This window comes from Acipenser ruthenus, chromosome 23 (genome assembly GCF_902713425.1).
Source record: "Acipenser ruthenus chromosome 23, fAciRut3.2 maternal haplotype, whole genome shotgun sequence".
NCBI lineage: Eukaryota > Metazoa > Chordata > Actinopteri > Acipenseriformes > Acipenseridae > Acipenser > Acipenser ruthenus.
In genome coordinates, this window is record NC_081211.1 from 23123158 (window position 1) to 23146150 (window position 22993).

The 22993-nt window shown below is 40.0% G+C and overlaps 2 protein-coding genes and 1 long non-coding RNA gene across 6 annotated transcripts in view; all 3 read left to right on the forward strand.

The window, feature by feature from the left end:
- The first annotated feature begins 559 nt into the window (after positions 1 to 559).
- On the forward strand, positions 560 to 17990 carry LOC117973818 (lysine-specific demethylase 3B-like). 4 transcript variants are annotated; one of them, XM_034927109.2, is made up of 25 exons: positions 563 to 1139; positions 3603 to 3770; positions 4038 to 4151; positions 4297 to 4402; positions 4646 to 4770; positions 4970 to 5038; positions 5308 to 5946; positions 6189 to 7551; positions 7998 to 8205; positions 8595 to 8809; positions 9289 to 9441; positions 9790 to 9897; positions 10026 to 10153; positions 10406 to 10778; positions 10938 to 11194; positions 11648 to 11914; positions 12753 to 12924; positions 13381 to 13471; positions 13592 to 13722; positions 14496 to 14615; positions 15446 to 15469; positions 15934 to 16073; positions 16170 to 16346; positions 16476 to 16610; positions 16827 to 17990. In XM_034927109.2, the coding sequence occupies exons 1-25, from the start codon at positions 930 to 932 to the stop codon at positions 16905 to 16907; spliced, it is 5574 nt and encodes a 1857-aa protein (XP_034783000.2). In that variant the 5' UTR covers positions 563 to 929; the 3' UTR covers positions 16908 to 17990. The 4 variants fall into 4 exon arrangements, with proteins under 4 accessions (XP_034783003.2, XP_034783004.2, XP_034783000.2 ...); XM_034927111.2 differs by having other exon boundaries at positions 10941 to 11194; XM_034927112.2 differs by lacking the exon at positions 15446 to 15469 and having other exon boundaries at positions 560 to 1139.
- A 3146-nt stretch (positions 17991 to 21136) lies between these two features.
- LOC131699643 (uncharacterized) lies at positions 21137 to 21926 on the forward strand. Its single transcript, XR_009308235.1, has 3 exons — positions 21137 to 21205; positions 21506 to 21605; positions 21811 to 21926. It is a non-coding gene; the product is annotated as an uncharacterized LOC131699643 (long non-coding RNA).
- Positions 21927 to 22751: 825 nt separating this feature from the next.
- LOC131699604 (uncharacterized) overlaps positions 22752 to 22993 on the forward strand; it is a 28428-nt gene continuing 28186 nt past the window's right edge. The window contains exon 1 of the mRNA XM_058996714.1: positions 22752 to 22918. Coding sequence (XP_058852697.1) covers positions 22796 to 22918 — 123 coding nt within the window. The 5' untranslated portion in view covers positions 22752 to 22795. The remainder of the gene's footprint in view (positions 22919 to 22993) is intronic.

Consider the following 22993-nt stretch of genomic DNA (forward strand, 5'->3'; position numbering starts at 1 on the left):
TCCATCAAGATTGAAAAATAAATAAATAAAAAAAATTATGAATCGAGAAGGAATTACCCTACTGTAAAAACCATTAAAACATTTCTAATGGTCTGTAGTGGTCTCTTGTGGTCTGTAGTGGTCTCTTATGCACTGCAGTGGTCTCTATGCTGTGTAATGGCAAATGTTCTTAGTGATTTGTAATATGTTGTAATGGTGTTTTACAACACAATGAAAAGTAAGCATTAAGTAAATAAAATCTCACCAAAAGGCACAATGAGACAGCCGAATAAATTACTCTGCTGCGTTGAAGTTCTGATTGTTTGTTTGTTTTCCGCATATATTGTTTACCTTATTTTGATTCTGTATGTTGGTATTTAAGAAAAAAAAAAGCGGCTTTTAAAAAAGGGAGAGTTAGGGTCCTGAGATAGGACCAATATGCAACTTTGGTGGTTTCCCAAATGGCTTTCCGTTTTGCTTGACAAAATGGCGGATGAGTAACTAGATGCTTTTTAACAGACTAGTAGCGAATCCACTCCCGCCCACAGTAGGGCGCTATACACGAGACTAACGTATTGTACTGTATTGTATTTTCGACGATAACATCGTTGTAGTTCTCGGGGTGTCCGCTGTCCACAACAGGGCGCAAATCTCTGAACTTCGTCATGGCAACTCTTGGGATCGGCCACGGCGAGGCGATGTTGGGGTAACACCAGCCTTCTTAGGACTTGAACTCTGCAGTACGAGTAGCAGGGACGCGTTGGCTGGATAATGGCGGAGAGAGCGGGATCGTTGTGTTGCGAACAATAACATTCACCAGAAGTGATTGTGAAAGTTATTTTTTAAATAAATATTTTGAAACGCCGGTGCAAACAACAACGGCTTGGTGACTTGGGGGAACTGGAGCTTTGAGGAGACAGTGTTTTCTGCAACCGACTTGTAATTTAAGTATGGAGGACTCGCTCGGATTGGTCGGAAAGAGGGTACTGCTTCTCTTGGGAGATTCTGCCTCTGCAGCGGCCGCCGAACCGGACCAAGCAGTATGGAACCGGGACTGGCTCCGTGGGACTGTCCGGGCAGCTGGCGGGGTCGGGGCAGCGGCTGCGGGGTCTGAGGCGAGCGGAGGAGAAGGAGCAGTAGCCGGAGCGGCGATGATGACGGTCAGTGTCTCTGTTGTGGGGGTGCAAATTAATTATTCCGTGGTTTGAATTTTTACAAGGACAACGTAAAACTTATTTTGCCTTGGACGTTTTGCTGCATTTTCAGCGCCAAGGACCAGCGTAACATAATATAGGTTAAACCATGTTGGGTTTCTCCACTGCTGATAACTGTTTTGTAAGGTAGAGTTGAGGAATAGTTGAGACCGGGGATTTGGGGCCTTGTGATGATACAGATACACTAGCGTGCATTTATTTAACATCTTTTTACTAGTTAAACTGGTCAGTATTAACTATGTCGCCAAATTGTGAATAGACGCAGCGTTTTGCACTTAAATATAGGAATTCTGAATTTATATAAATACTTAACTGTGCTTTACTCTCTAGTATCTATAGTAAACAATCACCAAAAAAAAATAAAAAATCTCCACGGTTCAGCGCACCAGTATGTCAGTGTGGTATTTGACCTGTTTGCAATCCGTTTTGTTTGATGACTACGTAAGTGATGATAGTATAATTATGAACCGAGCTCCAGTTTAGGGTGACGTCACTGAACGTAATTATTCTCCTGCAGTGTTATCTGTGATTAAAAATGCGTTACTATACTTTATTTGTATAAATATAAAACACAAACACTTTGATATAAAACATATACAGTTTGAAAAGTATTTGAATGCAATCCTATGTAATTAACAAAAATGATAAACCAACCACAAAATATGTTTTTTGTATTTGCCCCAAAACTAACCAACACATTTCAACTTATTTGTACAAATAAATAGTCATAAGATTAACACGCAGAGCTGAACTATGAGACTGGGAAAGAGTAGTTAGAATTGTTCAAGGAAGTATAGATTCCATTGATTGTAACCTCTTTAAATTATTCACTAAATGTTTAAAAGTATGGTTTTACTTTCTTTGTCACTGTTTTATTTTATACCTAAAATGGGACTGAATCTAGTTCTTAATATAATGGAAAGCAGTACAATCCGCATCAGTATTCTACACTACTACAATTGATTGATTTTATGTCCAGTATACAGTGGTCCAACCTAGAAACCATGACTGTGGCAATAATCTATAGACTGACTGACTGCAGCTGCAGCTTTCTAAAGAATATTTGTTCCATACAGAGGCTAGTATTTGCTTGTCTAGTGCAGCCAGCCAGTCAGGTGTTTTTTATTTTGTTTTTTGTTTTTTTGGGGGGGGGGGGGGGGGGGGCTTCTTCATGGTTTAGCCGTTTGATCAAGCAGATGAAGCTAAGGCACCATCTCTTTGTCATCTAATCGCACCAAAACCTCAGATGAATCCGGCACTTGTTTAAAATCTGTGTTAGCAGGGTGGGGGTGATAAGGATATTCGGCAGCGATTATTAATTTGAGATGTTTCATCACGGGTGGTGTTTGCAATGTATGTCGCCCACACTAAAAACAGTATTGTGAACACAATTGACTAACCTTTTTATTAATTAAAAAAATCTTCTGCTCACCATGTTCTAAGAAATAATGCTAATCTAAGTGCTACAAATGCGTTGGATGTATTAACACCTACACATTGGTCTAGTGTTACATTTCCTTTATTGCATAAATAGTTAATAGTTTAGTAAGAGTCATGATGAGAGGACCCGTTTTCATAGCTCTATCTGCGCACATGAGTCAGAATTCGGTTTACAGGAACAACACTTACTGATGTGATTGTTTCCCTTCCACCTTGTGTGTGCAGTTCTGCCTTCTGCCTGATTCTGGAAAAAAAGTGTGGTTTGTTTAGCTTTTAATTTCATGCCACAGGAAGATGTAGACTGAATTTAGTTTTGATAAATGAATTAAAACATTGCTTCAACAACCTACTGTAAAATACGCAATAATCAGAGAAGCAAACTGAATAACAGAAAGCATTTCCAAAGCTGAAACCTCAAGAAACATGTTGGCCCCTAGGTTTTGTGTGAGCTTTATATGAGCCTCAGCACTGTTGCTCCCCTTATCAGCTTATTTCCCTTTGTAGTCTCCAAGAACAAAACAGTAAACCAGCCCACCTCCTCCATCTTTGTTCCCACCTATTGGTGTCCCTTGTGATTTCAAGGCAGAAGTACATTTAACATGTGCCTTAACAGGGAAACTGTATGACAAGTAAATAACTGGCCAGTAATTTAGTATTTTAGTGGAAAACAAACTTGTATTTCCTCAGCTATACCTATCAGTGCTAAACATGTGGACTACCAACAAAATCCTGTGATAAAAAGCGCAGCAATCTATGTTAAATTGCTTCTTAAGCAAACAGTACTACAGTCCTACTCAGCAAAGAGCATTGAAGCAGCACTTGGATCAGGGCCAGCCCATTTGAATGCACACAAGGTTGTCTGCAGGTGCACTTGCATTTTGACTTTATTCCTGAAAGTATCAGTTGTCTGTGAACTCCTTACACTGTATGTAACAGTTTGTGACTAACTGTTTTGTATGGTCCCTGCAGGTGTTTGTGGAGTTTGACAGCACTTGCAAGAAACGGCACTCTTGGGTCAAGGTTTATGCGGATAAAGTGCTGGCATTCCTGGTGGAGGGATCTATAGTTTGGGCGCCCCGCAAAGATCCAGTTGTGATCCAGGGAGCTGGGGTCCCTGCTAGTTGCTGGCCAGCTCTAGTAAGTGGGGGCTTTTAAGCAGAGCTGCACTTTAAGTTTTGTATAGCCAAGGAAGGGTTGCCTCTTAACTAATCTTTTCGTTTTAACATTTTTTTCATTATGCATCACAGCATTGATCCTTGATGTTTACTTGCTGCAGGTGGTCCTGGTTTTAAAAAAAAACACATTAAATCATAATCAATCTACTGTTATTGATTCACAGTTAGTTAGTTTGCAAGTTATTCCACGTGTTGCAGTAGAGCACTGGTAAGAATCTTTTTGTTTCAGGCTTTTCAACCCTTGGTTGACAAAATTGGGCTGGGTCCAGTTGTTCCTGTGGAGTTCTTTATGGACCGAGTGTTGAGCTTCTTGCAAGACGGCAGCTCTCTACAGTGTTTTGAGGTATCGTCTTTGTTTTTGTTTGTCCCAGGCATTATTTAAAATACTTCAAACAGGCCCAGGGAAAAGCGATGTAGTTAAATTGAAGCTGGATTAGAAATGCAAATAAAGCTTTTAAGTAATATTTGACCAGTTTTATTCTGTGCAGTTGGAAGAGGACATCAGGAGCAAACTGTTGCAGGAGCAGGCAGTGCTACTGAATGCAGTCAACAGCTGGCTGAGTGAGCTTAAATTACAGGAGATCTTGAGGAGAGGTGAGTCTCAGAAGGTGACTCATTATCTGCATGAAATGTAGCATAACCGGGAAGTGCCTTGTTAATGAACAGGGGAAGGAAAAAGGTCAATGTTGGTTTTGTTGAAAATATATATATTTTTTACAATTTGTGTTTTGAGGTGACAGAAGGTTAAACCTGTGATTTGTAGGTGCATAATATACAAGTCATAAACACAGTTGTGGTCCGGTGAGATGCTAATACTGGAATGTTTTTGTGCATCAGGCCCGTATACAATCCAAGGTCAGAAAGTGAAAGTGTACCAGCCTGAGTTTGAGGAGCAGTGGGCCTCAGGAATGGTGTCCCAGCATGACCCTGTGTCTCACATGATGGAGATCACCATTACAAAGGTAGCGTATACAACACTGAAATACTTCTGTGGTTTGCTAACATAAGAAGGATTCATTTTTAGCTTTGTTATTTATTTAATATCAGTTTAAGAAGACTTGGTATGATTTATTGGGCACTTTGTTAGATGATGAACATTAAAATGGTGCTGGAGGACATGTTGTCCTTCTCCTTGGTCATATAGTTCTTGCTTGTTTTCAGGGTGAGGAGACTCGGGTTGTGGATCCAAGGGTGATTCATGTGGTGCTGGCAGAGGACCTGTTGGATGAGGTAGGTGGGACAGTGATGAACTTTGGATATTTGTTTGGAGTGGGAGTGGGGGTGGGGGGGGGGGGGGGGCACAGGAAACCATTTTTTCTACATTATTACCCATTTATTGGTCTCGTCAGTAGTGCCTGTTTACTTCATAGTACTACATTTGAAGGTAACACATTTTTAACATCACCAAAGATAGTTTTAGCTACAGGGGCACTTCATTTTTATTAATTTATTTTTTAATGCAATGTAATGAATACTCTGCTGTTCTCATTACTCCCCAGGCTGGTCAGACTGAAGGCAGTAAGAAAGGCAAGCGCAGGAAGGAAGGAGATGGAAAAGGGCAGGGACGGAGGAGGCGGAACACCTCTGACAGTGATAGCGATGTGGCAGTGAAGAGACTAAAGGTTGGGGAGACAGACAGCAGTGGCAGCGAGGGTGGTGAGAACAGCTTTGGATCCTGGAAAGGGGGCGGCAGTGGCACCAGCAATACCAGTGGGCCAATTCAGAACCAGGGGTCCTCCAATACAGCAGCTCACGTTTCTTCCCAGGGGCATCCCAACATCCGCTTTGCCACCTACACGAAAGAGAATGGAAGGACAGTGGTGGTGCAGGACCGCCCCCTAGCAGCAGAGCCTGCCACTGCCACTGCCGCGTTTCCCTCTCCCTTCTCCTCAACTGCTTTCCCCTCTGTTAGTCAGATGCCTCCAGGGTCTGCACTTGCAGCTGCTCTGAAGAAGGACAAACAGTCGCCAGCAGCCACACCTGAGAAGGAGGGGGCTCATACTTCTCCGGTGACATTAGGGGGATTCCCCTTGACGGCGGGCCCCATCCCCACCTCTGTGCGCATCTCTGATGGGGGTGCTGCTGTGGGAAGTTTTAGTGGCCAAAAGACTGCTGGATGGGGTGTTGGACAGGCTGAGGTGAGCGTAGAACGTTTCTCTTTTGTTACTTAATTTAAATACGTTTAACAAACAGAACAATACAGTGATTCACTTTAGAGTATAACGTTGTGTGAAATGTGACACTGTGCTTATGCCAAACATAAAATGCAATGTTATTAATGTAGCAAGGTCAATGTACTGTATGCGTGTCCTGTATCTGTTATATTTTTGCAACATGAAATCAGGATATTGAATAAAAATGAATGGTCTTACTGTTTCAGAGTGCCAAAAACCCACTGATAGCAGCTGCTGGCTTCCGAATGTCTCAGAGTCAGCCTCTCTCAGTGCCTACATTTGGGGAAAGTCGGGCTCAGACCAACGGTGCACCTACCCAGGAGAACAAACCCTTTGGGTTCCAGTTCAGCAGCAGTACAGATGACTCCAGCAAAGAGAGTGATTCCACAAAGAACATATTCTTCCAGTGCATGGCGCAAAACGTGCCCCGGAGTAACTACTTCACCGCTATCTCTGAGAGCCTGGCTAAGGAGCCGCCCAGTTTGAACTTATTTAAAACGGCAGCCCTTGAAAGCCCAAAAGGCAGTGTATTTGGGGCAGCGCCAGGTATGTCCCCTTCTAAAGAGCAGTCCAAAACGGATTCTAAACCCACAGGAAACGGATCACTGTTGGGGAAACCATTCGGTCCAGATGCAATGCCTAAACTCACTCCAGCTTTTCCAGGCAGCAGCATTGGCGGAGGTGGAATGGGTCTCTTAACCAACACTAAACCTCCAGAGCCCCACGAAAACCTCTTCCTACAGCCCCCCAAGCTGTCCCGTGAGGAACCATCTAATCCCTTCCTGGCATTTGCCGAAAAGCTCACCCATAGTCCCTTTAGCGGCCTTCCTGCTGCGCAGCCCTCTGCCGTCTCTCTGGCTCAGCCTGCAACCCCAGTGTTTGTGCGCCCACCAGCTACCTCTGATTGGCCCAAGGCTTCCGCTGCAGCAGCAGACGCTGCTACCAGTGCTCCCAGTGAAAGCCCAGTAAATCTCTTCACCATGGCTGATCCTTCGAAGGCATTAGCGTCTTCACCATTCTCTGCCTTTTCTTCAACCGCTGCCACCACCACTACTACTACCACCACCACTGCTTCTACTACTGCCCCCAGGCCTGCCAGCTTAGGAAGTGTTCCGCAGACCAGTTCCCAAGAACCTATCCTGTCCCAGACCATGGAAATGCCTATCTTGTCATCTAGCCCTACCGAGGAAGGACCGGGAGCCGGCTCAGACTCTGGCACTGTGCAGGAGAGTGTCAGCGATGTGGTCAAACCCCTTGTGGACTCAGGGAAACAGCAGCCTGGCTTCTCATCATTTATGAGCGGAGCTACTGTCGTTTCAGAGCCCCAGTTGCTGTTTGATCAGACTCTCCAAAATTTTTCCCTGGATGAGCGCAGCACAGCCTCCAGGCGTGACTCGGACTCCAGCACCAATAGTGACCTCTCAGACCTGAGTGACACAGAAGAGCAACTGCAAGCCAAAGCCAAGGAGCAAGGTCAGCTACGGCCGGACTTGGGGGCTGGCATGATGCTGGACAAGGGCAAAGGGAAAGGGGTGGGCAAGAGCCGACCTCGCAACAAACCCTTGAAAGGTGAGATGAACAGAATGTCTAATATGGTGTAAAGTGATTTTTAGCTTCCAATTGTCACAAAAACAAAATTTTCTAATACAGTAGTAAGAATTCATATATTACCTAACTTCATGATTTCAGGTGCACATGTGACGTCACACACAGGTGAAACTCCCTGTTTGTTTTTGTTTGTCATACATAACCACTGATTTTATTACTTGTAAACTGTTTTGTTTTATGCACTGGGAAACCAAGCATGATTTAAAATTCCCACAGATTAAATTTGAATTAACATTGGTTTCTTTACTGTGTGCCAGGACTGAGCTGTAGGTGGCAGCAGAAACAGAACCACATGAACTTGCTTCATGTCAATGAAACCTGGACTGCTATGCGATGAGTCTTTATTTTCATCCATGTGCTTGCTCCTCCCCCTGTTCTTTGACTCTTGTTCTTGTGTGCCTGTGCAGTGGGTCAGTCTGTGCTGAAGGACATGACGAAGGTGCGGAAGCTGAAGCAGTCTGGCGAGTCGTTCCTGCAGGATGGCTCCTGTATCAACGTAGCGCCTCACCTCCACAAGTGCCGGGAGTGCCGCCTGGAGCGGTACCGCAAGTTCCGTGAGCAGGATAACGATGAAGACGATTCCACTGTCGCCTGTCGCTTCTTCCACTTTCGCAGGTCTGTGAGACTGCATCTCTTGACTACTGTTTGGTCTCGACACAGTTAACGTCCGCTCTATTGATCTAAATAAGAGGATGAAAACACCACTGCTACATGGCTCTATTTTAATTAAATGGCAGCTGTTTTTATACCAGTTTAATGGAAGCTTGGGTTTGAGGGTTAACCACCTTTTTGATTGTCATTATTTATACATTTTTCTACAGAAAATTAAATCTTGGACTTGAGGCTAGAGCAGGTTAGGTGTCAAGGGTTTAAAATTCGAAACTATAATTAGAGAACTTTGTGTACTCCATACCATAATCCTAACGTAAGCCCTTTAATTTGTCATATGGATGGTGGAATCTGGAATTAACATCTAAAAGATAGATTGATCTCTTCTGTCTCAGGCTGGCGTTCACACGGAAAGGGGTGCTGAGAGTGGAGGGCTTCCTGAACCCCCAGCAGAGTGACACACAGGCCATGAGCCTGTGGATCCCCTCCCTCACCATCCCAGAGGGCCTTGACCTAGAGACCTCCAAGTACATCCTGGCCAACGTGGGCGACCAGTTCTGCCAGCTCGTCATGTCTGAGAAGGAGGCCATGATGATGGTTGAGCCACACCGTAAGACATTGCTTCTAAAAGCGTGTTGTTTATCACAGTGGCATAGTGTTCTCTGTGAATAACATGGGGTACCCTGGGTGTGATGTAACACCGATGATCAATGAGGATTCAAAAGGGCTAATCTATTAGAGATGTTACAGATTTTCTTCTGGAATAGTATAATTAGGGCTTCTGAGTTTTGGTGTTTCTCAGACTTTTCTGCTCTCCTTTAAGAATTCAATTGATACATGTTAGGCCATTCATTTCTCAGTTGTGATTTGAGAAAAACGAATGGCTTAACAGGTATCAATTAAATTTAAAGGAGAGTAGAAAAGTCGGAGGAGAACAGAGAAAATCAGAAGCCCTAAGTATAATGCATTGACCCCATGCTTTACATAAGGGGAAAAGAAGGGTGATTTTAAGAATAACAGTAATGTAATCTTAACATGTTGCGCATGTCACACTCATGTTGAATGTTCTGTTAATTTCTTTGTCCACAGAGAAAGTGGCATGGAAGCGAGCTGTGCGTGGGATCAGAGAGATGTGTGACGTGTGCGAGACTACGTTATTTAATATCCACTGGGTGTGTCGGAAGTGTGGCTTTGGGGTCTGTCTCGACTGTTACCGGCTGAGGAAGAGCCAGCCGCTTGATGGTGGGTCCCTGAAAGGTTATTGGTTTAGAACGAGGTGATCCTCTACATGTAAGTTAGATCAGCAGGAGTGCCTTTTTCTGCATATGAATCTCTTGCTTGCCGTTTTGGAAATTTCCCTTTGGGATCAGTCTCCACCTCAAACAGCATTCCAGGGTTGAATTCCAATGCGCTGATATTACCAACCGATCTTATGAATGGTTCCTTAACCCCAAAAATGCTTAATTTGCTCTCAATTTAGATAACTTCATCTGCCTACGACCAACATTCATTATGAAGGTCATCCCCACTTCTTGGATTGGAGGCAACAATAGATAACCATTTTCCTTTGTTTTTTCCTGACCTTTTTAGAATCTGAAGATAATCTTGAAGATGAGGTGTTCTCTTGGATAAAGTGTGCGAAAGGGCAACCCCATGAACCACAGAACCTGATGCCCACACAGATCATTCCTGGAGCAGGTCAGGGCAATGGACAGGGCTTTTATTATTAAAAGTACTTTGTTAAACTGGTAATCGGGTTTCTGTTTTAACTGGTCCTCTCAAATAATTGTTTAAGCAGTAATCCTTGTCTGTCTTTCGTTCTGCAGCTCTCTATAATATTGGAGATATGGTACATGCAGCACGAGGGAAATGGGGTATCAAAGCTAATTGTCCATGTACTAGCAGACAAGCCAAGCCTTTACAGAGACCAATGGCACCCAATGGGGTTTCCCAGGTAGGTCACTTGCAGTGGACATTTGACTTCACAGCTGCAAAATTGGCCCCTTTGGTCAGCCAAGTAATGATATTGAGAAGGAGAGTGCATACAATTAGAAACCTATAAATAATATTAATGTTTCACCCTTTAATGTGAATGTTGTCATTACTTGTTGATGATTAATTTGCCAGTGATTCACATTGACCTGATTTAGTGTCATAGGTTGGTAACATTAGCTTACTCTGGTTTATATATTTCTTGGTCTTCAAGCAATCCAGCACAAATTCAAGCAGCAACACAACTCCCAGCAGTGTTCCCGCAAACGGTGGCGGGACAACAATTCCAGGAGATGGGGATGTGTCTGTCAAAGTGGATCCAATGTTGGATGAAGTTAGTAAGACAGGGGAAGGTAGCAGTGATGGCAGCACTAACAGTAACCATATTACTTCAGCTTTGCCTAATATCAAGGACACCACAACTTCACCTTGTGCCAAGGAGAGCACTGCTTTGCCTAGTGTCAAGGACAACGCAACCATACCCAGCATCAAGGACAGCCGGCAGAGCTTTGCAGAAACGGCACCTTCCTCTGCACTGCACTGGCTTGCAGACCTGGCTACACAGAAAGCCAAGGAAGAGACGAAAGGTACAATAAAATCACCCACTGGATTGGCTTATTATTTAACGTGTTTATTTGAACTATATTAACCAACAGCTGAACTGCTATTTCTAAAATACAATCCGTTTTTAATGCAACGTTGTGGGTTTGTTGGCATGTTTTTGAATCCACCTTTTTGTTCTTCAGCAGAATCTGGTTCACTTCGTTCAGTGCTGGGTAAAGAATCGCGATCACCTTTTGCTCTGGAGTCCTTTAGTTCCCTGTCAAAGTCATCTTCAACCCCAAAGCTCTTTAACAGCTTGTTACTAGGCCCTGGCATGTCAAACACAAAGTCAGAGGGATCTAGTCTCAGAGACCTCCTAAATTCCGGGCAAGGGAAACTTCCTCAGGGTGGCCCAGACACTGGCATCCCCTTCCCCTCTGTCTTCTCTACAACCTCCACAGTAAGTGTGATTTTACACACACGCAGAGATGAAAATGTGTAGAATAATATTATAATAGCTGGTTACACACACACACACACACACACACACACACAAAATCATAGACAGCAGTGAGCCACAGCTTAGTTTTTGTACTAGAGTATCGATATATATCCCTTACAGAGAGAAGTCCAACAACTTTTTTTACTTGGTAATCAGATATGCAAGAATACTATGACCAAGGGGTATGGTAATGTAGCAGGATAGGTGATACAATAAATGTATACCAAATAAGCTATTTGAAACTGTTTAATAAACTGATAAGGAAAGAACATTGTATCCAGATTTATGCAGACTTTTTGGAGGGTAAAATTTAAGAGCGAGACTGTAACTAGCTGGTATATTTAGAAAATTCAGTCGGTTACCAAAAAATACAAAGCTGAAATGTCTTATCTTTCCTTTCCTATGCTCCAGGGAGACAAAAGCAAAGGCAATCTTCCGAACTTCTTAGACCACATAATTGCGTCCGTGGTTGAGACGAAGAAGACTGCTGAGGTGAGGAAGGCAGAGAGCTCGACTGAGACACAGAAGGAAGTGAAGAAAGAGAGTGTGATGGGGCTCAGTGTGCTGGACCCCAACACTTCCCACTCCTGGCTCTGCGACGGCCGGCTCCTCTGCCTCCAGGACCCCAGCAACAGCAACAACTGGAAGATATTCCGCGAGTGCTGGAAACAGGGCCAGGTGAGAGCTCAGAAGCTTGGGCTAGCCTCACACTCCCAGACTTCAGCCATTTGTAGTTTGCATTTCACAAATAGGAACAGGAGGATTTAACACAACCGTTTTGCAAGCTGTAGTATGAAAAATATTAATAGCAGGGCACTGAAATGTGGACTGTATATGTTTCACCCTAATGAAGTCTGTAAGTTTACTCATGGAAGTTCATGCAAGTTAGTGTACATGCAGCTATAGAAAGGAAATAGTTATTTAAAAGGGGGTCTGGTTCCTCAGGCTCCTGGCACTGGATCAAATACAGGGTTAGATTTTAGGGGGCTTTCAGACCACTGCTTGTCTATTACATCTATTTAAATAGTGCAACCTAAAACGTCTCCCCAAAATCTTCAGCATGATGGCTTTCACATACCTTGCAAAAATAAATAAGAATGTTGGGTATTTGAAGTGTTTGTGCATCCTAATTTTCATTTGGCCAGGATGGGTTTGTGAGTTTCTAAACTAGGAGGCTGTGTGGTCTAGTGGTTTAAAGAAAAGGACTTATAACCAGGATGTCCCCGGTTCAAATCCCACCTCAGCCACTGACTCATTGTGTGACCCTGAGCAAGTCACTTAACCTCCTTGTGCTCCGTCTTTCGGGTGAGACGTAATTGTAAGTGACTCTGCAGGTGAAGCATAGTTCACACACCCTAGTCTCTGTAAGTCGCCTTGGATAAAGGCGTCTGCTAAATAAACAAATAATAATAATAATAAACTTGCATCAAGGCACACGGAAAGCAAATACCAGGTGTTAAAAGATCCAGATCTAAACACAAGTATTTCTAATTCATGTCTCTGTTTTCTCATTCAGCCTGTGCTGGTTTCGGCAGTGCACAGTAAGTTAGAGGGCGGACTCTGGAAACCAGAAGCTTTCAGCATGGAGTTTGGAGACCAGGATGTGGACCTGGTGAACTGTCGGAACTGTGCCATCATCTCTGACGTCAAAGTCCGAGACTTTTGGGACGGCTTTGAGGTCATCTCTAGTAAGTACTGCTAGTGTACAATCACTACTAAACTAATCCCTAAAGCTGAGTAAGTGAAAATAGGCCACCTGACCTAGTTCTTCTCTTACTTTTTGAGCAGTATAGTATCTAAACATTCCACCTAGTTAAGGGGTGTGTATGTTGGGTTTTTATTTTTGTTTTGTATTGCGTAGCATTTGCGTATACAGCACACCTTTCTTTAACTGGTCATTTTCTTTTTTTTTGATCCGATCAAGCTTCTAATTGGAGTAGTGGCATACCTTTTTGATTTATTTATATATAAAAACAGCTTGTTTTTTATGCTGTTTAACACTGCAAGCACACACAAAACCAAGTTTAAAAAAAAAACTTTATTATACTTTACCATAACTCTCCGTGCTTAACTATGCATTACCATGGGTTCACTATGCTTTTATTACACATTAAAAATGTGGTGTTTGTCTTTTCTATTTGTAGAGCGTTTGCAGGGAGAAGATGGACAGCCTATGGTATTGAAGCTTAAAGACTGGCCTCCAGGAGAGGACTTTAGAGATATGATGCCAACGAGGTAGGTGGTGGTGGGGATGGTCTTTTTCATTTTAAAAGTATATTTAACAAATGTCTGCTTGTGTATTTAACTTACTGGAACTTTTTTGTTTTGTTTGTTTCTCTCCCTTTTTCCGCTCAGATTCCATGATCTAATGGACAACCTCCCCCTTCCTGAGTACACTAAGCGCGATGGAAGATTAAATCTTGCTTCCCGATTGCCCAACTACTTTGTGCGGCCTGACCTCGGACCAAAAATGTATAATGCTTATGGTATGCATTCAGACTTAAATTTGTAGAATTGGTTGTGCTTTTGTAAATGTATACAGGTTCTGAATGTAATGACTGATTTTTGCATGAAACCTATAATTATATTTAGGGCTGTATCCCTCCCCCCCCCCTCCCCCTCCACAGTAAATTGCTTAATACACTGTCTAAAAATAGGTATTTCAAAATATTTCTCTATTTAAACATTTATTAAAGCAGGAACAAATAGCGTTAAATGCATTCAAAACTATAATACAACAAATGTTTCTAAATTATTTAAATACGAAATTGTAGAATATTTAGTTAATGTCCACCTTTATTAAAAACATTTTATATTCACGATCAGAGAATTATCAAACAAAGTAAAAACATAAATAAATGTAAAAATAAGACACATTAAATGTCCCCTTCTTGTACTGGACAGAGCAATCTTTAACAGAAATATTTCAAATCTTTGATGCAGCTGGTGTTAAAGAAATCGTACAGATCTATGCACTTTGTTCCATCATTTACTAGAAGCAAATTAAACCGGCTGTGTTTATTTTTAAGTGATAAAAAATATGTATGTTTACACTTCTCAGAAATGGTAATTTTCACGGAGAACTACAAAACACGGCAATGGGTACATTTCTCAAATAATGAAATCTGTGATAACCATGAAAAAATAAAATACAGCCTTAATTCTATTTATGCAAGACAGAGCAATTGATCTGCAGTGTTTTATGGGTTTCATTTGAGATGCAAGTGGGTATGGAATTTAAGGATTGTGGTATTTGTAGGGTTGATATCAACGGAGGACCGTAAGGTTGGAACCACAAACCTTCACCTGGATGTTTCTGATGCTGTGAATGTCATGGTATACGTGGGAATCCCACAGGAAGAGGGAAATCAGGAGGAGGGTAAACTATTATTATTATTATTATTATTATTATTATTATTATTATTATTATTATTATTTATTTTGAAATGTAGGTTATTGGAAAGAGTAAGTTCAGGTGTAACTACCGTATTCCTTAAAGTTTAAGACCCCCTCGAATTTAAGATGCTGCCCAAATTCCCCACCCTCAATTTGAGGGAACTCCCCCCCATCAAATAAAGCTGCATTTACAAAGATACAACCTCAATTACGCATATAAGAAAACAACATATGGAGGCAGTTTGTGGCCGTCTGCTGTCACACAGAGCATTACCGTTATGCGTTGCTTCTCATTTTGTCGTGATTGCTCGCACCTGCTTTTCTCCCTTTTGTGAACTGTGGTATTGCTTGGCATGTCGAAAAATACAGGGGTCTGATCAGCTTTTCCGATCTGTCCAAGCTGGTATTGTTTGTTAGAACAGAGCCTAATGCTGAAACGCTGAAATTGTAAAAGCTTCTCTTCGAATTCCTCAGGAAGCTAATGACGGTTTATTAAAAATGGCTTCCTGTGTGTCGCGGGAAGATTCGAGATTGGCAACTACATCTTTGTTCATCGCGTTGCTGTTTGTGTACTCGGGTATTCACATCTTTTGTTGGCGATTTTTAATACACACACCATTATACTCGAATTTAAGACAAGCCATTTTTTAGAAGAAAAAAGTGTGCCTTAAAATCGAAGGAATACGGTAAATTATCAGTATCTTGTGAACAAAGTTTGTTGTGTTTTTTGTTACTTTTTTTATACATATATAAACTGTTTTTGTTTAATTAACATTCTTTTGTTTTGATTCCAATACATTTTCTCATTCACAGAAGCTGATATCACTGGATGTAAAGGTCTGTGCATTTTCCTATTATCTCCCTGTCATGCACTTTTAAAATAAACAATACATTTTATGTGCTTTTGCTTAGCAGATGGCACTAGTGTGGAACAGTGGAGAGCAGTAAACATGATTACCGTTCAGACAGTGGAGCAGGAAGGGTACGTTTAGCATATGCCAGAGGGAAATGTAATATTTACTGAACCTTTTGTATCGAGCCATAATAACTATATCTTGTTCGTTGGTGTCAGGAATAAAGAAATGTTTTGATCCAAACAACATGATACAGACCTCTTGCATTCCAGTGATCTCATTGGCACTGACTAACACATAGACATGACTCATTTCATTAAAATATATAGCCAGAAGTATGTATGGTATCGAGGACACAGTTTTCAGACACTGCTGGATCATACTAATTTTGTGGGAGTAATGTTTGATTTAAAATAACTGCATCGAGCTTTGCTTTTTTCCAATCAGAGGTTTTGAAGACAATAGAAGAAGGGGATGTGGACGATATGACAAAACGTCGAATCTATGAAGCTAAGGAGAAGCCTGGTGCCCTTTGGCACATCTACGCAGCCAAAGATGCTGAAAAAATTCGTGAACTTCTCCGGAAGGTAGTTAAGTTTAAAACGTAGCATTGAAAATATTTTACTTTTAAGATTTTTGTGCCGGTACAGAAGTGCTGTTCTGATTTGTTTTTTTGGTTTCAGGTTGGGGAGGAGCAGGGTCAGGAGAATCCCCCTGATCATGACCCAATTCACGACCAGAGTTGGTACTTGGATCAGGTCCTCCGCAAGCGGCTATATGAAGAGTATGGAGTGATGGGCTGGGCGATTGTTCAGTTCCTGGGGGACTCTGTGTTTATACCCGCTGGAGCCCCGCATCAGGTATGCACAATTTCTACATACATTTCCTGTACTCCTAAACTGAAGTCATTTTATTTTTATTTTATATCAACAGTGATTTAAGTGTAAGTTTGATTTGTGTAACAGTTTTGATCATGTTTGTGTTCCTAGGTGCACAATCTGTACAGCTGTATTAAAGTAGCAGAGGACTTCGTCTCTCCAGAACATGTGAAACATTGCTTCAGACTAACGCAAGAGTTCAGGCACCTTTCTAACACACACTCAAACCATGAGGACAAGTTACAGGTCGGTTCCTCATTTATTTATGTTTTTGGGTGGGTGGGGCCACTCATATTAGAAATATGTTTCAAGTTGGAAGGATAAAACAGTAAACGGGTGGGGGGGTCGATAAAGCTTGTCTACAACATTTTTATGCAATTGTGTGTGTGTGTTCTTAAATAGATGTATACATCTATATTTTACGATTTGAATTAATTTGTGCATTTTCTATTGCTTTTCCAGGTGAAGAATATTATATACCACGCAGTGAAAGATGCAGTCGGAACACTGAAAGCTCATGAGGCAAAAGTTGCCCGGTCATAGCAACAAATGACTGTCTGGTTCAAATGGACTGTTCACAACCACGTGCAAGATGTGACTGACCTGGCTGAAAGAGAGGGCAGTCTTCATGGCAAAACTGGACTGCTCACAGGGGGAAAAAAAAAAACCCCCGCTTGTTACAGTATTAGCAAGAACATGAAATACAAAAAAAAAAAAAACCAACAGTGTTGTGATGCCTCTGGTTTTGTTTCGCACTGAACTGTTTAGAGGGGAGAGGGTGGGTTGTTGAAAGGTGTAAGGTGTAGAATCCCTTTTCATTTATTATTTTAACTGGAAACATCTGTTAAAACCCTTTTGTACATGTGTGGAATTCAGTTGTAGATTTGAAATCTAAAGGTTTTGCTTTCTGGTCTGCTAGTTGTGTTCGGTGAAAGAGGTATATCCTTCAGTGGAGTTGCAAGGGCATTTTCAGCTTCAACTACGACCTAGGTTTTAAAGAGAAACCAATTCACATGGATTATTAAACTGCTAATCACCAGTCATCGCCACGTAGTAAGGAGAATTCAGTTTCAAGTACTATTTAAGTTTTGCCCAGTCATGTGAATGTTTACAATAAACCAACTGTTAAAAGAAAGAGACCAAAGTTTTATATATTTAAAAAAAGAAAGCTTTCAACATCTTGACCTTTTTAATTACAGAATTGTTTTGTTTTCTTTTGAAGATTGCTACCCTTGAATTGGGCGGAAAGAGAAACTGCATCTTTAGCTAATTCCATGTGTGTCGCAGTAGAAGTTCCCACATTTGGATATAGAAACAATCCCACAGATTGTAAAGCGTGAGGATGAACTGCAGGTTATTCAAATATTTGAAAGCAGATTTTAGATGGCAGTAGAACAATATTTAGTTCCCGAAATGTAACACTTAAATTAGTTTTTAATGTTTTATTTTATTACTTTATTCAATTGCCACACATTTTGATTTTGATACCTAGACACATGATTTTCACATTGGTTTCAGTCTTCCTTTTACAGTGGACTAAAAAAAAAAAAAAAAAAAACCCTGAAATGAAGGAGTTTCTTCAATTGTTTTTAAACAAATTAATAAAAAAAGACTTCCTGACCAGCACATCTGTTTTGTTTTCTGGTTCTCCAGTGTTAATCAGACCTGTGGTATCAATAAACCCATTTCTTACAAGGCATGTACTGCTGCTGCTTGCTTTGGTAACTTTTGGTGCTGACTTGTAAATTTTTCATTTAATCACCCCCCCCCCCCCCCCCATGGGATACTACATATTTCAAGAGTACAGTTTAAAAAATAAACAAACATACTGTATGTAGTTCTACAGCATTTGGTTTATTTTTTAGCAGATTTTTTTTTTAAAAAAACACATTTTGTTTTCTTTAACCAGTGGTTTGTTTTCAATTGGTTGTTTCTTTTTTGTTTTAAATAAAGAACAAAAAAGAAAGTTCTGACATAAACCCTTAAGGTGTTCTGTATTTTAATTGTTGTGTGAGCCTTTTAATTGTATGTTTTCTGGTCTAGAATTCAGAACCCCCCAATAAAACCAAAGACATTCTGGGACTAAAACTAGCTGAAGGGGGGAAACACATTTGAATAAGAGTAGAAAGCAGGGTAGACATACACTGATGTCTCATGTCAGTTTTTGTTACAATAGTCTGTGGTTTCATAGTGATTTAAAACAAGTAAACTTCATTTCAAGTTGATTTTTTTTTTTTTTTTTGCATAAATGGCAAATGTGTGTTTTATGTTTAGTTCAGGATCTGATAAGATTCTGACTAATGCACATTATACCCCTATTTTCTCAGCTGATGGATTTTGTAAATAAACCACAAGATGTATAGATGAATGAAAAATACAAGAAACGAAAGCAAAGTAAAATTGTGTAGACTGCATGTGACCAGTTTCGGGGATGATCGAGCCAGGGAGGTTTTCTGCTGGTCTTGCTCCCAGTTCTGGATAGTGTATTCTGTTAAAATGCAAATTGTCCTTTTTTCACCCACACAGTGTTTGTTTTGTATTTGGTTTAGACTTCAGAAAGAACCCCACGGAAGGTAATGCTGTCAAGTGCTAGTCTTTGACCCGTGGCCATCTAATGGTATACTGGTTTCCGAAATTACATTCCACCAACCATGGGAAAGTAATGACATTTTTAAGCATTTTTGTGAAGGCAGTCTAAGAACAAAATAATGTACACGTAAAAGCTAGGCAGAGAATCTGGGTGTCCTACATTAGTCCTGAGACAGAGAGGTGGGGGGATGCAGTGTACACTAAACGCATACTGAAATAAACAAAGTATTACATTATAATTTACAGGGGTCAGATATGCCTTGAAGTGGACCAAATCACAATATAAATATACAATAAAAAAAAAAATAACCAACTATTTAAAGTGTAGTTGCTGGTGGTGAGAGTGTCATATTTTGCTAAAAATAAAAATAGTGGCTGGAACAGTAGCCTACTTTGGTACAAAAATATACAGTTGTCGGTGTTCGGCAGGTGGGAGGATCGAGGAAGATGCTACCAGCCCCACAGTCGTACATTTCAAGACCCGTCTTGAAAAATCTGTAAAAGAAAGCCACACGTCCCATAAAGTGCAATGGTATTGTATTCTGATAAGAAATGCGGAGACCTCTAAACATTCCATAGTTCAAATGAGACCACGTGCGAATTCGGAACAATTCTAACTGACTTTTTACAACGATTAAAATGTTTGTATTTGTTAGTTAAGTGTTTATTTTTTTTAACATTTTAAACACGTTTTAAATAATATCCGTTTTATCAGTGTGAGGTGAGAAACATTGTGCTTATTATTTATCTTACGTATTGTTTTTCGTTATGTTTGTCATAATTACCTCTATTTTAATTTAAGTAGCCTGTTAGTTCAAAAAGTCTTTTATTCCACTAATTTCTACCTTTACCGTATTGTGTTTAAACACATATTTATTTTTTCTGAAGATGTAGTCAGGTCAGGGCACTTGTAATTGTTCTGTACACGGTGCAGAGTATTTCTTAATAGGAATACAGAATGCTATTTGTAATTGCTATAATTATACCATTCCCCGCAGCAATATCGCTCACTTGCTTGTTCGACAATGGGGTTTGAGGAGCTGTATGACATAGAGGAGGAAGAGGTCGAGGTTGTTCGAGAGGAACAGTCTGGGTTACCTGTTTTCTCTCCGAAAACACGCATGATTCGGCTTTGGGAACTCTTTGTAGCAACCGCTTCCTTTCTGTGTGTACTCTTAACAATATTTCAGGTCAGTATTTTAAGCCGAGACGTATTCATCTAAATGTGCTACACTATACTACACACTAAGATTTTGCCAGTGCTGTTTGTTTGTTTGTTTGTTTGTTTATTTATTTATTTATTTATTTATTTATTTATTTATTATTTTAACTGGGGTACAGTTTGCACAGTTATATACTCAAGGTGTGCAAATGTCGTCAAATATTCGCAAACCTAAACTATTTGAAACTCAACAACTTAAAAGTGCAGATATTGGACCATTTTGTACCACCCTTGGTGTTCCTTTTATACCCTATGCGGGACCAAGAGGGCGCCACTACCAGACCATAATGAAAAATATATAGTTTACAGTATAGTGCCTGTAATCTAGCATGCTGTAAAATTCCCTTTTTATGGTGAGAAATAAAAATGTCGGGGGTATGTCTATTACAGCCAGAATTTACTAAATCTCCACATTTTTGTTTGTGTTAGGCAAAGATATACAAGTGTGGTGCAAATTCAACAAATGCCTCTCTTATTTAAGCCACTATATCAGACAGTAATTTCTCTTTTTTTCCCTCTAATAACTGGATTGGGTTTAAAAGCAATAACATTAAGTAATATTAAGCCTGAGTTTAAACATCAGGGGTGTAGTTAGTAAGGGATCATATCATATTTACACCACTGCAGATGTGTATTATTTTACTTTTTAGGCACATTTTTTACTGTTATATTTGTAGTGTAATAAGAGCTGACACATGTAATGTATTTTTAATTGTGTCACTTTTTATTTAGGTCACCTTTGACACAGCTGAGCCTGCAATATTGGGCTTTAAATACTTTCTTGATGCTATCTACATATTGAACATTATCTCCCGCTTCTATATTGGGTTTGAATCCCAGGGAGTGGTGATCATGGATAAAAAGCAGCTCCGGAAACGCTACCTGAAGGGCTGGTTTACTGTGGATCTGTTTGCTATCTTCCCCTTTGAGATTGTTCTTTTGACATATCCTAAACAAGATATTTGGATTGTGTTATCTTATTGTCGACTGAACCGGATATTAAAGGTTGTCCGGCTGTTCAGCTTTATATGTGAGTTTAATTTCAATTGATTTTTGAATATGAAAGGCAAGGACCTAGAATTTAGATGAGTAATAATAGACTGTGAACCAACCTTAGTTTATTACATGTTTTTACTTGTGAACCAGATTTGCTATGCCTTTTGCTCCAGTCTAGTTTACACATTTTATAATATACATCGTTAATGTTAGTGCGAAACCTCAAACCTGCATCTTTAGGAAAACGTTGTTAAAACATGATGGTATTTATAGAAGTAATTCAAAAGAGGCCTTTGTATGAATAGAAAATATTCCACACTTTTCTTTGTTTAAGCATCCCTCGCCAAAGAACCAGAACTCAATAAAGTTCATGTCGCCGCCTTGAATTATTTCTGCATCATAGTCATTTTTATTCACTCAACTGCCTGTGTATGGTAAGTGATGCTTTTATAAATATGTTTACAAAATACTTTTCTTTTTGAAGGTGTCAAAAAGTGTCTAGTAATTGTTATTAGAAAAAATGTCTTAAGCTGTTCAGGTGTTAGGACAAGTAGCACTGTTTATATTTGAGTACTTTGAACCCTTCAAGTAAATATTTTGAATGAGTGAATTTGTTTTACTTGGACTTGTTTGCTACAGGTATGCTTTGGCCTGTACGCCTGTTCATCATTATGAGGGAAGACACTGCTCAGAAAGAACATCTTGGCCGTTCTTGTTAATTAACAGTATGACTTTTCAAATTCTTCAAAAACATTTGTAAAGTATTAAAAAAAAAAAAAAAAAAAAACATGAAGCATTTCAGACTTTGAATTTTCCACCACTCCCCACTCACTGTGTACAATACATTATTGCAAATTCCCATTTTAATGTCTTTGGAAAGAATCCCTAATAACTGACATTACTGTATTACACACTTTTGTCTCAATGTATAAAATCCCCTCTCAATCTCTGCTGTTATGCTTATTGGTACATAGTGGATAATATACTTTGATAAATTCATGTTATTTTGCTGTTCAAGGGTATTTAGGAAATGTTCTATTTTAGTGATTATATGGCATTGCAACATTTTTTTTCCTTTTATCAGTTGGTCAAAACATAACGGAATTTAGTATACTTGAAGCATATATAGTATCTCTCTACTGGGGAGGTATCACAATAACCACGGTTGGGTGAGTAATTTCTAAATATTCAATATTGTGTTTTCTGAAGGAGGAAAGTTCAGGCTTTGGTTGAATTATTTTATTAGTTTTATTAGCCTTGTAAATAGAATATATTTGGTCAGACCTATAATGATAAAAAGTGGTTTAAAAGTGGCCAAGTGATACAATACACTACTGGGACTAATACTCCCTCTCCCATCTCCAGTTTTTATTTATTTTTATTTTCACCTTGTTAAAAATAAAATAGAAAGTGCGATTGATACTATTTGAAAACAAAATCATTATTTGACAATATCAAGAGCAGAATATACATTTTATAGTATCGGTGCTTTTTGGAAATCATATAGAATATTATTAGGACAAGAATGTCTGTAATGACAACCAAACTAGTTGTGATTCATTTTGACAGGTATGGTGATATTCATTCATTGACTCTACTAGAAACTGTCTATTCAGTCATCATAATGTTCACTGCTTTGGGTGTCTTGGTTGGAGTCATCATGACTGGGATGAGTTCCATCATTACAAACCTGGATGCGCGGAGAGGCAGGTTCTGCCACCGACTTTATTCCATCAAATTAAACATGGTAGGGTTTTCTGTTTATTATATACCGGCACATCATGTCTTACTTTAGAAACATAGATAATGGAGATATAAAGAG

Coding starts and splice junctions, on each gene's coding strand:
- LOC117973818 (XM_034927109.2), top strand. CDS start 930: ATGGAGGACTCGCTCGGATTGGTCGGAAAGAGGGTACTGCTTCTCTTG. Junction 9,442..9,789: donor GAAGAGCCAGCCGCTTGATG/GTGGGTCCCTGA, acceptor TGACCTTTTTAG/AATCTGAAGATAATCTTGAA. Junction 9,898..10,025: donor ACAGATCATTCCTGGAGCAG/GTCAGGGCAATG, acceptor TTCGTTCTGCAG/CTCTCTATAATATTGGAGAT.